The sequence below is a fragment of the Pseudophryne corroboree genome, chromosome 3 (assembly GCF_028390025.1).
Source record: "Pseudophryne corroboree isolate aPseCor3 chromosome 3, aPseCor3.hap2, whole genome shotgun sequence".
NCBI lineage: Eukaryota > Metazoa > Chordata > Amphibia > Anura > Myobatrachidae > Pseudophryne > Pseudophryne corroboree.
The window spans coordinates 390,632,592-390,648,593 of record NC_086446.1 but is presented as its reverse complement, the minus strand read 5'-3'; the positions used below and the strand labels follow the sequence as shown (position 1 = coordinate 390,648,593).

The 16,002-nt window shown below is 45.2% G+C and overlaps 1 protein-coding gene across 4 annotated transcripts in view; it reads left to right on the top strand.

Annotated features, from left to right (window-relative positions):
- The window catches only part of NBR1 (NBR1 autophagy cargo receptor), a 159,048-nt gene extending 143,365 nt beyond the window's left edge, over positions 1-15,683 (top strand). For all 4 annotated transcript variants that reach the window (XM_063960067.1, XM_063960069.1, XM_063960066.1 and 1 more), the window contains 2 exons: positions 9,675-13,482; positions 13,528-15,683. In XM_063960067.1, coding sequence (XP_063816137.1) covers positions 9,675-9,848 — 174 coding nt within the window. In that variant the 3' untranslated portion in view covers positions 9,849-13,482; positions 13,528-15,683. The remainder of the gene's footprint in view (positions 1-9,674; positions 13,483-13,527) is intronic.
- Positions 15,684-16,002: the final 319 nt, after the last annotated feature.

Genomic DNA, 16,002 nt, shown 5'->3' with positions numbered 1-16,002 from the left:
GCTCTATCTAAACGGGATCTCTCATGGACACGTTACTGAGGGCCTTCCGCCAAACGTGGTTTTTTACCACTCACCCAGATCGTCCTCTCCCGCAGACTCACACCTCCCGTCCTGCTTCTTGGGTACCCCTGAGGGTGGTGATCCCCTTTGTTTCTTGCACTGATTGCTCATGCTGTTGCTGCTCTCACACTGCAAATCTGGATATCGTTTGCTCTTCCTAGCAGCACCTACATACTGCTCCATAATGCCAGGGACTGTGGAGTACCATACTTGTTCCACAGTCCCCAGACTGCGTTTCTCCTGGACACTAGCCTGTGCCCTCCATCCCAGTCCTCGGCTCACACTGAATTCTAGCCTGTGTCTTTTTCTTGTCCTAAAAACCCCCTACACTTCCTGTCGTAACCTCCTACATGTGGCATTGTCTGCCAGAACTGGTTTTGGGGCCATAAACTCCCCCACTCACTGATAAGAATTAAATGGCTTTTGCAACTTTCCAATACCTGTTAACATTCCAGTATGCCACACGTCTTTATACAGACAGCGTTAGTTAAGAAAAGTGTACCTATTATAGGATGTATTGTACGAGTATTCTGATATATACCTCCGGTCTAGGACCGTGCTGCGTTATATGTATATCTGTACATATCTAAACTAGTCCAGTGCAGTTTTATTGTCATAATAATTATCTGCATTACCTGTGACTGTGTGTGCCTATATCTGCTGTGTGGTTTCACAGATATATTTATCACTATATTCTGTACCCTAAGGGACTAGGTGCGTCAGGTTCATATATATAGTGCGTCACAGTATTTACCTATTATGTGTATTCTACTGTGTATTCGGTCACATAATGCCGGATTTATTTACTGGTGTTGTGTACTTTGTCTACAGTCACATACGAACGGATTTATTCACCGGTATTATACTCTGTCTGGCTTTATCGTACTAAATCGCTCTGTTGTTGCATTTGTGTACAATGTCTATCAAGAAGGGCAGTAAGTCTGTGGACGCTCCTGCATCATACAGAGCATGCGCCAAAGATTTACCAGAAGGGGAAGCCAGTGTATGATGGTCTGTGTATTATGTATCATAAATCTCCCAGTCAGTCCGCAGCTCCTGTAACCAATCAGGAGCCACCCTGAGTTGCATTCACAAACCTACTGGGTACTCTGGTGGAACGCCTTATGCCCCCTATGGGACCACCTGTGCCACTACAGCCACAAATTGTTCGTATGGTTAATCCGCCTTGGGTGGAAAATTTGTCTAACCAGTGGCAGCAATTAAATCATTCCTTGGTCAGACAGAAATCTTCTCCAAGTCACTCTGGTGTCTCTGGGTCATCTAAGAGGGCTGCTTCCTCCTCACAATCCACAAATCTCTCAGATATTTCATCTGAAGAGGAGGGGGAGCATACTGTCTTTTCAGACACTGAATCAGGTGTTTCTGATGAGGATTCTCCATTGCACAGTGATGTCCCGGCCCTTGTGGTTGCTGTTAAGCAAATCCTACAAATCACTGATGATGAGGATTCCACTAATGTGGCTAAGAAAACTGATGTTTAAATGGCAGAAGGTGGTTACAAATCTATTACCCCATTCTGACCATTTGGTGGACATAAGGCAAGAGCCCTGGTGTAATCCAGGGAAGAAATTTACCTCTGTTTAAACGGGCCTTAGCTTGCTCTCCTCTCCCTGCAGTTATATAAAAAAGTGGGAACATTTACCGGCCGTGGATTCTCATGTCACCCGCCTAGTGGTGTCGTCTACTCTGCCTGTCACCACTGTCTCTTCACTGAAGGAACCGAAAGATAAGTGTGTGGAGGGATGCCTGAAATCTATTTACTCCCTTACAGGTGCTGTACATAGACCCACTAATTGCGGCCTCTTGGGCTGCAAAAGGAATTGAAGCGTGGGTTCAGGCATTAGAGGAAGAGCTGCCCGATGATATATCTGACAATACCTGTCTCACATTACCACCGCCGCCTATTACATTCAGAAGGCGTCCTCCGAGGCGGTTGTGTTGGCAGCCAAGGCGTCGACCACGTCTGTCCTGGCTCGCTATATTCTGTGGTTGAGGTCATGGAAGGTGGACCTAGACTCCAAAAAGACCTTGGAGGTACTCCCCTTTAAGGGGGACATTTTGTTTAGTGAAGACCTAAATAAAATTGTGTCTGAATTGGCGGCTGCTAAGACTGCCTTTCTCCCATATACTGATTCTTCTGCACAGTGCTAAAGGTACCACTTTTCGTTCCTTTCGGCCTCAAGGGAAAGCAAAAGGTCAGGCATACCCGAGACGGTCTCGTGCTCCCAAAACCACTAAGACCAATGCAAAGCAGTCCTGGGCAGCCCGTTAGCCTGCTTCTAAACAAGACAAGCCTGCCTCATGACGGTGCGGGCCTCCCCCAGAGTTTGAAGGCCGACTTCTGCAGTTCACCCAGGTCTGGTTAATGACCTCTTCAGATGCATGGGTGAGAGAAATTGTCTCTCACGGGTACGCAGTCTCCTTTAAGAGACGTCTCCCTCACCAGTTTTGCACCACGGTTATCCCTTTTGGATCCATTAAAGGCGCAGGCTTTGCAAAGGGTTGTGAGTTCTCTCCTGAATACAGGAGTGGTAGTGCCGATTCCTCTGGTCCAGATAGGCAGAGGTTATTACTCGACCCGGTTTCTAGTTCCGAAACCCAATGAGTCTTTCCGGCCTATACTCAACCTCAAATCACTGAACAAGTTTGTGTCCAAGTTCCGTATGGAAACACTACGCTCAATTATACTGGCTATGGAACCCGGAGACTATATGGTATCCCTGGATACAGGATGCGTACCTGCATATACATATTGCCATGTCGTATCAGCAGTTCCTGCAGTTTGCTTCCAGGCTCTGCCATTGGGACTGCCTACGACTATTTGGATCTTCACTAAGGTCATGGCCGTAATGACGGCCCATCTCTGTCGCCAGGGAGTCAGGATCCTGCCGTACCTGGACGACTTGCTGATTCTGGCAAAATCCCACGATGTCCTCCTCAGTCATCTACATCTGACTGTAAGCTTCCTACAAGCCCACGGGTGGCTCATCAATTGGAAGAAATCCTCGCTAGTCCCAGCTCAGTGCATGGTGCACCTGGTGGCACTCAGTCAACGACTGTTTTCTGTCTCCATAAAAAATCCTGAGACTTCAAGATAGGACAAGATGCTTCCTTTGTCGCTCCAGAGTGTCGATACACTCGGCGATGCAAGTCCTTGGCTGATTCTGTCGGCATTCGACATGGTAGAGTACGCTCAATTTAATTCTAGCCCTCTGCAGAGGTTAATCCTTTCCAAGTGAGACGGCCTACCTCATTGGATCAGCTCTCACATGATCACTTTGACTCCAGAGGTTCGTCTGTTGCTGACCTGGTGGCTACAGGACCAGCAATTGAGCAGGGACCATCCCTTCCGTATCCCCGACTGGGTCCTGCTGACAAAGGACGCCAGTCTGAGGGAATGGGGTGCGGTGTTGGAGCAACACTCTTTTCAGGTTCGCTGGACCAAGGAGGAGTCACTCCTCCCAATAAACATTCTGGAGTTGCGGGCGGTGTTCAATGCATTGACTCTTGCCCTGCCTCTGGTACAGAACAGGCCGGTTCAAGTACAGTCAGAAGACATAAACCATCTAGGCAGCACTCAAAGCCGCATGGCTATGATGGAAGTGTCAAAAATCCTTCGTTGGGTGGAACGCCATCTGCCAGCAATATTGGCAGTGTTCATTCTGGACGTCCTAAACTGGGACGCGGACTTCCTCAGTCGCCTGGACGTGCACGCCGGAGAGTGGACTCTTCATCAGGAAGTCTTTCAACGCCTAGTGGACAAGTGGGGCCTACCAGACGATTGACCTGATGGCGTCTCGACACAATCACAAGGTTCCACTCTTCGGATCAAGGACAAGGAATCTTCAAGCAACGTTCGTGGACGCACTGTTAATTCCATGGAACTTTCGGCTGCCCTACGTGTTCCCTCCAGTGTCACTCCTGCCCAAGGTCCTGCGGAAGTTCAAACAAGGAGGATTTCTACTTCTAGTCGCCCAGACTACATTGGTTCTCAGACCTGCAGGGTCTATCGACAGAGCGTCCTCATCTACTTCCTCAGCGCCCAGACCTCCTCATACAGGGCCCTTGTCTTTATCCGGACCTGGCCAGGCTGGCTTTGATGGCATGGCTCTTGAGGCATCACTCCTTAGAGCCAAAGGATTCTCTGAGGCGGTCATCCATACTATGTTAAAAGCCTGCAAACCGGCATCTGCTCGGATTTATTACAGGGTCTGCAATTCTTACTTTACCTGGTGTGCTGATAAGAATTATGGTGCATACAGATTCAGAACTTCCAGAATTCTGGCTTTTCTGCAAAGAAGCCTGGATTTAGGCCTTCGTCTGGCCTCCCTCAAGGTTCACATATCTGCCTTGTCGGTATGGTTTCAGAGAAAAATTGCGCCTATATCTGACGTTCATACATTCACTCAGGGTGTCTTATGGATTCAGCCTCCCTATGTCCCTCCTATGGCTCCATGGGATCTGTCTGTTGTCCTGAATGCCCTACAAGAGTCTCTATTTGAACCTCTTGAGACGGTAGACCTTAAATGGCTCACGGCCAAGGTCTTGTTTTTACTGGCTATTGCCTCTGCAAGAAGGGTGTCTGACTTAGACGCATATTCCTGTCGTCCACCCTTTCTAATATTTAATGTCTCTTCTAGTATAATCTGGGAGGCTCATAAGGCCACCTTGAGGGGCCTCCTTATGGCACGGAACTCCTCGCTGCGCAAAAAAGCGGGAGATACATTTGTTAGAAACTCAAATTGCTACCCTAACCGCCCAGCATAAACTAACTTCCTGCTCTGCATTATTTGCACAAATCACTAATTTACAAGGCCAATTGAATGCGCTTTTGTCCCGTCGTGCGGCTCTCATTCTACGAAGATTAAATCAGAAATTCTATGACAAGGCGGACAAATTAGACTCCCTCCTGGCGAATAAATTGCGACATAAACAAGCGACTGGTGCAATTGACAAATTGTATTCCCGAACTCTGGATGAGCCTACCTATGACCCTAAACTAATGGTTGATGAGTTTAAGGACTACTATAGCTCCCTTTTATAACTTGACGACCCAGACGCATTCCCCTTCCCTCGATCCGGAGAGGCTGCGTTCCTACCTGTCCTCGACCCCTTTGCCGGGCATCTCCGCAGCCCAATTAGACACACTTAATCAGGATATCTTAGTAGAGGAGACGTTAGTCCATGCGGTCTTCAGCCGCCCCCGGCCCTGACTGTTTCACGGCACACTATTATAAACACTTTGCTAAAATATTAGCCCCTCACCTTACCGCCCTTTTTAACCAGATCTTGGGGGGCGCATCTTTTGCTCCGGCGACTACCCAAGCTGATATCGTTGTGATCCCTAAGCCTGACAGAGACCCCGGTAATTATAGGCCCATTTCATTGCTCAATGTCGATCTGAAAATTCTGGCTTTGAGGTTGGTCCCCCTTCTCCCTGGACTGGTACATCCCGATCCGGTTGGATTTATCCCAGGCCGACAGGCCTCGGATAACACCAGAAGGGCCATTGATATTATCCATTCTATCCACCGACAAAAGTCCTCTTCCCTGCTGCTAGCCCTGGATGCGGAGAAGGCGTTTGATTGCATTTCGTGGCCCTTCGCTGTTCTCCAACGCATGGGCTCTTCCGGTAAGTTTTATGATGGCGTCTCGGCACTGTATCGCAACCCTTCAGCGCGGGTCTCTGTCAATGGGGTCACTTCTTCATGCCTTAAGATATCTAATGGTACCAGACAGGGATGCCCGCTCTCGCCCTTGATTTTTGCCCTCGTCATGGAGCCTTTAGCGGCCCGGGTTCGTCTCAACCCGAGTATTACGGGGATTCAAATCGGCCACACGGAACACAAGATTGCACTTTATGCTGACGATGTACTGGTTTCTCTTTCAAACCCGACATCGTCACTATCTCCTCTCCTCTCTGAGATTGACCTCTATTCGCAACACTCGGGTTACAAGATTAACGCTACTAAAACTGAAGTACTCGATTTTTACATTACTCCTGCGTCTAGGACACAACTTGAATCAACATTCCCATTCTCCTGGCATAACCGAAAACTCAAATACCTAGGTATTTACCTAACCCACAGACACCATCAACTCTTTCAAGCGAACTACCCACGCCTTTTAGACCGAATTCGCTCGGATCTCCAAACTTGGTCCTCCTATTTCATCTCATGGATTGGACGTGCCAATTCTGTAAAGATGAATGTTCTTCCCAGACTTATTTACCTTTTCCAGACCCTCCTGATCTACGTTCCCCCATACGTTTTTAAATTCTTGCAGCATCAAACTTCCCGTTTTGTTTGGGCCAATAAACACCCTAGAATTAAACTCTCGCTGCTACAACGGCCTTCTGGGAGTGGAGGTTTGGGTATACCCAATTTTAAATACTATTATCACGCAGCTCAGATGGCATCCTGTGTCCACTGGTGTGGTCCGAGGGTGAACAAGGTATGGATAACTGTCGAAGCCGGTGAGCTGGGACTCTCCACACTTTCTTCCCTTTTATGGCTTCCGAGAGCCGCCCGCCCTCGTGCCACCTCATCTCACCCAGTGGTGATCCGTTCTTTATATATTTGGGATTTTGTAGTGAGGAAACATCAACTGGCCCCTAACCCTTCCCCCCTCATACCTCTGTTCCATAACCCTGCTTTCCCTCCGGGAATGGTAAAATCTGCTTTCTCACTCTGGAAACAGGGAAACATTGCCTTCCTCAACGACATTGCCTCTGGCACGCCCTTTCCTTCGTTTACCCAGGTTCAGACACAATACTCTCTCCCTCATAGTGAATTTTTTCGCTACCTTCAACTTAGACACTTTCACTCCGGGGTTCAAACCACTCTCTCTTCTAGGCCTCTCACTACTCTTGAAAATATATGCATGCGACGCGCTTCTACGAGAGGTCTTATATCGGATCTCTATGCTTTACTATTGCAGGGCTCTGCTACTTCCAGAGATCACAGAGAACTGGCCTGGGAGAGAGATCTGGGTGTCACTTTGGAGGAGGAGGAGGAGTGGGGTGAAATTTGGAGTAATGCGTCCTCTAGCTCTATCTGTGTCAGGATAAAGGAAAATGTATATAAACTGGTATACCGTTGGTACTATGTACCTTCTCGTTTAAAGACGATGTACCCTGATGTTTCTGATGGTTGTTGGAGGGGTTGTGCTTCTGAGGGGACGTACTTGCATATTTGGTGGACTTGCCCGAAACTAGTGCCTTTATGGAAGGAAGTTGTCCGACTTCTTTCGGCCCTATTTTCTACCCCAATCCCCCTGGACCCTAAATCAAGTTCAAGTTTATTGTCATCAGCCAAAACAAATTGACAGACGAAATTACATTGTACAAGGCATCAAATAGTAGCAAGCGAGAACATAAAACAAACCTAAAAATAAATCATTCGTTTAACATACGTACAGCAGATGGGATAAAACTAACCCTAAACCGGTTGGTACGAGCCATCAGAGAACGAAATCTCTTTAGTGACGGAAGTTTTACAAAAAGCATATTAAAAGGATGAGCACTATCTAGTAAAATACACCTGGCTTTGCTTAAAACCCTACTCCTATACAAATCATCAAAGCTAGGCAGTGGTGAACCAATAATTTTACTAGCCGATTTCCTTATCCTCTCTAATGCCCATCGATCTTTTAGAGTACAACCGCCATACCATGCCACGATCCCATAACTAAGAATGCTCTCTATCGAGCACCTATAAAAATTTAACATGGTCTGAGCACCAACACCTGCGGCCCTTAAACGCCGCAGGAAGAAAAGTCGTTGTTGAGCCTTTTTTCCTATCAATAGCAAGTGCTCAGACCAAGTCAAGCATGACGAGATCTGAATACCTAAAAACCGGAATGAGTTAACCATTTCCACTTCCTGATCGCCAACAAACACTGGTAACTTCGGTAGCTGCCTTCTCCTAAAATCAATAATCAGTTCTTTTGTCTTCCCACTATTTAAAAATAAATGATTTTCATTACTCCAATTAACTAACTTTGCAACTTCCGTCCTGTATGCCAGCTCATCATTACCACTAATTAACCCAACTACGGCAATATCATCCGCAAATTTAATCAATTTAACTGATGCGTCTGCTGATACACAATCATAAGTAAACAATGAATATAAAAAAGGACTAAGAACACAACCCTGGGGTACACCTGTATTAATTTGTGCCTCGTCAGACCTAATACTGCCCATTTTAACCACTTGAGGACGATTAGTCAAAAATGCTAAATACTTTCTACTGCCTCTGGACCTCCCGACATTTAACTAAACATCAGAACAAGTTATTACGTCATGTGGCTACTGCCACGACATGTCAAATTGCGAAGGCCTGGAGGTTGCCCTCCCCACCATCCCTACAGTCCATTGTCGCTTACATTTGGTACATTTATAAGATGGAAGTGTCATTAGACATTCTGCCAGGGCGTTCGATAAAATCTGGGCACCTTGGCTCACTACTTAAAATGCCCCCTCCCCATTTAGTAGCTGATTAAGATACGTTCTCCACCTTGTATGTTGGCTGCCCGGACCCCGCCACTCGGACCTCCCTTCCTCTTATATCCATTTCCCCTTTTGCCCACGATCTTGCCTCCTCCTTTTCCTATCTCTATTCTTCCTGTTCTCTCACTCCCCTGGGCTGGTTGGCCACACCATGGACCCAGTGGACTCTTTCTTCTCTTGCACTATCTCTGTCATCTCTCTTAAAAACAAAAAAAGATTTACTCATTTGATTGTTCTATTACTTCATTGTTGTGTGTACTATAATACTGCTTTGCTTTTCTATGTCTGTGAAATGCACCGTTTCTATGTATTACTGTAAATCGACCAATAAAACTTTTCAAAAAAAAAAAAAGAATATAGATGCCCACCAGAGCCATAGCAAAGTCCTCCGCAACTGCATACACATACACAGCACAGACACAATAACGAGGAACACCAACTGCTCGAGTCTGTGGTCACACAGACTGGCTGCGGCAGTAGCGATGCTAGTGCCATGTTTCTCTATGTACATGATCGCAGATGAAGGCAGATTCCCCCCCCCCGGAAATGCTTTGCATGAACGTCGCCATTGTGTCCAAACATAAATTAGGCCCCCTGTTGGCAGATACTATACACCATAAGTGTAACTACAGTTCAGATCCATCCATCCAGCCCTTCCTCTAAATGGCAATTGTATACATGAAAGATACACCTATTCCAGGGAGCAATGTTTTTGCAGTTAGTTTGGTAACAGACCTGTTGTAGCCAAAGCAGACTGCAGCACCTGTACATGGTTCATCAGCTTTGGAATGATGAATGACTTCAGCAGAAAGTAAGAAACACTAGCAATCTGTCTCATATAGAGGTAGGAGAGACACTAGGGGAGAGAGGGAGCTCCCTTATATACTATCACAGGGGGTGCTATTATATTACCTTTCTCTACTTACTAAAAGGGATACTAGCCTATTGTAATGGCTTCCGTGAGTATTGAAGAGCCAAAATGTGTAAGGTTTTAAATAAAACTATGCCTTTTGTTTTACAAATTAATCTGAGGCCACATCCATTAATCTCTCAGTGTAATCAGGTTATTCTTTCTCTCCAGCCCCCGTGCTCAGAGGAACAAGCTGGAGCCATGATGGCTGTGCTGGTAGAGATGGGATTCTGTGACCGGCAACTCAACCAGCGACTCCTGCGCAAACACAACTACAACCTCATGGATGTAGTGACTGAACTGATCCAAATTAATGATAATGACTGGTATTCTGCCCGGTACTGAGGTGGAGGAATAAAAGCACTTATTAAACTGGCAGAATAATGACCCCAAGCTTGTATGGTGCAACTTGTTGGCCACTTAGCAGCACATCTGATTGTCAGTCCTTTTGTTTTGTGTGTCATTTGTGTCCCAACCACTTTCTTTTACGTTATTTGCCATATAGGATTATTTCTCAGTGGCTCATGGGAGATTGATACACTGTTAGGAAAAAATGAATATGAGCTACTCTAGGTCTCGCATATTATACTATACAGAGTGCCAATAGAATGCTCTAGTCTAGTCAAGCAATGATCTAGATCTTTACTAGACACTTTGTAAAGCCGTAGTGGTCCTTCATTGACGCTGTGCGCAGATAAGGATCTTATGGAAAGACGGTGCTGTCTTCCTAACCAGTTTTTCAATAGGGTGAGGTTTCCAAAATGGTTTCAAATTTTCATCTGTATAAATTTCCAATTAAGGTTCAGTATGAATGTTGGCTGAGATTAGCTGCGTTGACAGTATGAATTTCCCATGCTTGTGTCCTCTGCATCTTCTCAGAGGAAACTTTGTGACTTGGACAGTTCTAACTTGTTCCCTATTGCATTTGCAGTTTTTGTTATGTTTTGGGGGGTTTTCAAATGTAAAACATTGCTTCAGTAAGAAGTGACAGATCCGTAATAAGCAGTACACCATTGGTACAAATCAAGGTTGTGGATATCTTATAATATCTGCAATATTAAAATATATATATATTTTCAAGGGTTATCCTTGATTAGCCAGGTGGTTTCCAAGAATACAAAAAAAAAAAAAATCTAAGTCATTCTCTTTTTAGTAATAATTTAAGGAGTGGCACAGTTCAGTAGCCTATCAGACACTTGCCCCTGAAAGAAGCAATGTTCTGAACGTCCACACACAGATTGAATCCCCCTGAACAGGTCTTTACACTCCTGTGTCAGTATAAGCATTAATGTGCTTCATTGCATTACAACTATGGGAGCCATATGCATAAAACTAACACCTGAGGGCACAGGCAGCATTTTTCTATCCTGTAAAATAATCTTCTGGCCAAGAAAGGATATATTTTCAACACATATTTTCAATGTAATGCGTTCTTGCAGGTCTCAGCTCCTTTATTCACATTTACATGTGCCCAGATTAAGGGGAAACCAAACCCTTAAAAAGCATGTTTGTTTTATAGAGGCTATGGTGCTGACATGGGTCATTTATCTCTGAAACTGTTTGTTTATTTCTTTGGTTATCTTTTTTCTTTTGTTTCTTTGCATAATTTAGTTTTGCCATAATATTTAATTTTTAGATATCGATTCCTAAATTACCAATCTACACTTAATGCTAGATTTAATATTGATACGATTAGAATTGATGTTTATGTGTGGTTAACGATAGCCAATAACCACCATATTATTTTGATTTTTCACTATGTCAGTATAGGTATATTTATAAAAAATAAAATAAAAAAATAAAAAAGATTTGAATCAGAGAAAGCAAAAACCCTCACCGATTTTAAGATAATCAAGTCATGGAACCGGGTTGTTTTCTATTTCCGTTGCATTCGTGGCTAACCCCTTTGACTTTTTTGTTAGCAAATATATTTAACCCTTTTCTGGCCATAATTTACATAGTAAGGAGACATTTGCATCTCTCTTTAGAAGCCTTGCACAGAACAACCATTATTCACCCGTATAATTATGTTAGAGTAACAAATGAGGGTTGCATATTTTTGTAATGACCACACTCACGAAGTTGAACATGGGTCCAAAAGTGTACTTAAACCAATTGACAATATCAAATAGGGATACATCTGTCCTTCCCCTATTGATGCTATGTATACAAAGTCTATCCGTTCAATAGGGGATGGAGACAGTATCCCGGCTGCCGGTTTCTTTTCTCCCTTGGTTGGTGGCGTGGACCCACCACCCAAGTGGGAATACCAGGGAGCGGTCAGTATTCCGACCACCGGCATTTTGCTGGTTGTCGGGATCCTGAATGCTGGGATCCCGACAGCCGGTATATTAACTAAATCCCATTCACTAGTCCAGAGCATATTGATGAAGATTATTTAGCCCATACAGTGGCAGTAGGGTGGCCATTTTTTTTCAATCCCGTGTATCGGGATTGAAAAATGGTCAATCCCGATACATGGGATCCCGTCCTCGCCGCCTCTCCCCACCTGCCCCAACCGCACACCTAACTCGCCTAACTGCTGGGGCGGGTGGGAACTTTAACCACCTTCGTGGCGGGCAACGGATAGCTTTCCGGGCTCGGCGGCAGGTGAGTGACTGCGCAGCGTGATCTCAGAGTTAGAGGTCACGCTGCTGCGTGTGCAGGGGGAGCCGGGAATCGTCTGAGCATCCTGAGGACGCTCAACGCTGACCCCTAAATACCCAGGATTGGAGCTTCCAATCTCGGAATTGTATCCCGGACGTTTTTTGGCCAGAATCCCGGGATCCTGCCGATCCCGGGATTGGCCACCCAAAGTGGCAGCCATCACTGTTTGTAGATGACGGACACTTTAGATGCACACGGAATGTGTTCAGTAAAACAGAGCTAGATTACATAAGCCTATTTTATGCTGCTGCTGAGCAGGAGGCCTGTGCGGTGATGGCTGGTTTCTGTAACTTGTTTCTTACTGTAGGAGCGTGTTACATTCAGAACTAACACTACATTTATCCAATTGTCTATTTACTGGTCAGTGTTTCCTCAGTAGCTTTTCCTCTGCAAACATCTTAATTCCATATGCTCTACTCCGTCACATTTCTCCTTTAACTGTAGTTCCCAGAGATTCCCGATTCATCCCCAAATTGTGTGACCGCGCTTATGTAGCTTATAATTATCATATCTCTCATACTTTTATACAAATGTACCAGGCTTTACATGTATGGATTTAGTAGCCAAGATGGCATAAGGGATGGGGGGTGCAACATTTTGCACAAGTGATATGAGGAGGTGGGCAGGTAGCTAGTTTCCTGCCATGTGTGCACCAGGGACATCACTGTGCATAATGGGTATAGTATGGTATGCCGGCGGCCGGGCTCCCGGCGACCAGCATACCGGCGACGGAAGGCCGACCGCTTGCATACCGACCAGCGTGGCGCAAATGAGCCATTTGTGGGCTCGCTGCGGGCACGGTGGCGCGCGTAGCTATTTATTCTCCCTCCAGGGGGGTCGTGGACCCCCACGAGGGAGAAAAAGTGTCGGTATGCCGGCTGTCGGGATTCCGGTGCTGGTATACTGTGCGCCGGGATCCCGACAGCCGGCAACCTGAAGACCACCTTGCATAATGAATAAAGGAGAGTTTTATTTAGTTACAGTATATATAAATGCTAGAAGTGGGAGGTAGTGGTGGGGTTCCTGCAGCAGGACCATGTTTCTTGGCTTATTCTTTTTATGGCAAGCATTGTGAAGCTTCCAGTTGCTCCTTTTATGGAAAAGTAGATTTCCAGGGATGGGTGGTCTTCAGTATGCCGGCGGTCGGGCTCCCGGCGACCAGCATACCGGCACCGGGAGCCCGACAGCCGGCATACTGACACTTATTCTCCCTCGTGGGGGTCCACAAACCCCCTGGAGGGAGAATAAATAGCTACGCGCGCCACCGTGCCCGCAGCGACCCCGCAAGGGGCTTAATTGCGCTCGCCACACTGTCGGTCGGCCGGCCTCCCGGCGCCAGTATGCTGGTCGCCGGGAGGCCGGCCGCCGACAGATCGTAGTGAACCCCCAGGGATATTTAGGCGTATACAAAATACAGGCCCTATGTCCACTACCCTCATAATTTATTTAGCATTTATACATGAGACTATTTAAAAATAAACAGTATTTTAAGAGAAAAACTGAACCGTTTAGGAACACTTTATTCCTATAAAAGTGTCAGTTTTGGGGACAGAAAAGCACACGTGCATAATACTTGGTGGTTTCGTGAATGAGCCTTATTAATAGAAATGAGGCAAAATGCTGAGTCTGATTAATTGGTTGTCTTGGGTTTCAGGATATGTTTACATATTTACCTGTGCACCAGACTTCGCCAATGTTTCCCGTATTATCTATCGTAATGTACATAAAAATATGGCTGCAAGCTGGGGCAGTTTACCGGGTTTACCAAATTTTTGATGCAGAATTACAGACTGGGGCAAATATACCATGCTTTCCTACCATGTGGACCAAATCCTCCCAATTACATTATGATATGTATTGCCTGTATTTAAGGAATTCTAAAAAGAAAATATGCATGGTAATAAGCAACTGCTATACAAATATAATAATGGTTCCCTGCCTCTGTATGTACTATTGTTTGAAGAGTTGACTTGTAGAAAGACCTGATGATGCTGAGCACTATTCCTGTTTGTGCAGCCTATCTTGTATAAAACCACTTTCGTATGCTCCAGAAACCAGCAAATGCATATGTGTCTACAGAGTTCTGACACTTACACATGTCTGAGTCTGGAGAGCATGGGAAGACTGAGTACCATAAGGGCATGTTTGTGTATTGGCAAATGGCTACCAGGTGCATGTACATTTAAGAATACAGGTTGTCAGGATAAAATACACTCATGATGAAAATCGCGGCTTGCACAGCAGATGCTTTCTTGTATCTCTATCTTTTCATATGCACAGAGATGTTTCTGCTGTACCAAAGCGATGGTTAAACACATGAGCAGGGCAGCCATCAGAGGGGAGGGGGGGGGACTGGAGTCCCGATCCTTTATAGAGAGGGGGGCACACCCCTGGATACTTCAGCCAAAACTTGGAAAGCTGCACAGGCAGCGCAACAACAGCAGGCTGATGAGCTGGGAGGACTTACAACAAGCCTTCCCTGCACATCAGCTCTGTGAGTCGTTCCTGCAAGTCCCCAATGCTCCACCTATATGTAATGTCATGATGGCAGAATCTTTTTTTTGGTGGGGGGGCTCTGTTTGTTTTGTCTGTCTCGGGCCCCACAATTTCTGATGGCAGCCCAGCACATGGGTGTATGTGACATATGGCTAGCATATGCTGGAGATGCAGGATTGTGTACAGCTTAGCATATGCACAGAAGCATGTTATTTTTGTACTTTAATAATATTCAAAGTGCAGTTTAACTTTTACTTTAAAATCGTGGTACTCCCAACACACATTGTATTTGTGCCAGATGGACAACGCAAGTTATAAGTCAGGATCTAGCATGAGGAACAGGCCAGCTTGAAGGACCAATCACATAAATACAGTAGAGGCAGCAATTTGAATAAATATTCATACAACCTGAGACCTGAGGATCATACCTCAGTGATGCCAGTAGTTACAAGTAAACTGGTAGGCTAACATGTCATGGATATTGACTTAAAGGGCCCATACAACAGCAGCTAATTATGCCAATTCTCCGTTCTGTCGATGACTGGGTCAGGTGATCTGCAAAATCCAACATGTTGGACGATCTGGATTCACCGATTCCGACCCAAAAATTATCTGAATCGTGAGTTAGGAATTTTTAACATGTTATATTTTGCTGATCCCCAGAGAAATCGCCGCTCATAAGGTCGGCATCGGGGAGTCGCCTGTTAGCGTATAGGCCGCATTAGACAGAAAAATGCTGTCCCCAGTGTGCGGGTTAGCAGGTGACAACCAGCATTTTATATACCCTTACAGTGAGTGTTCAGCAATTTGCAGCTGTTCTACAGTTTTAATTTAATTTAAATCGCTTTACTTTAAATATCTGATTTTATGTTTCTTAAGGCTTGCATGATATCCAGTAAAAGTTCCAGTGTAGAGTAGATGGATGTATATTATTTAGAATAAGCACTTTATTTGAAATGTGATGTAAAAATGAATCTTGTTATGCTAAACAATTTATTAAAATCCAGAGTAAATATTTGTGCTGCTGAGTGTGTCTGTGTATAGCTATCTGCATCTGTTACAGAACATGTAATACACAACTGATATTTGACAGAGTTATTAGGAACAACACAATTATATAGTCACAAAGTACAAATCGCTGCACAGAGTCAGCTGTGGTCTTCCACTGGGCCTTATGATCATTTTGGAACTATGCAACTGCAGTCATTGAGACTCTCTCTCTATAAGGACATGTGCATAGCTTCTAAATAGAAAATGGTAACTTCCAGTGAAATGAATGGTAGACTTACATGCAGTTACTAAGAAAAACACTAAATTGTTACCAAATGAATGGTGG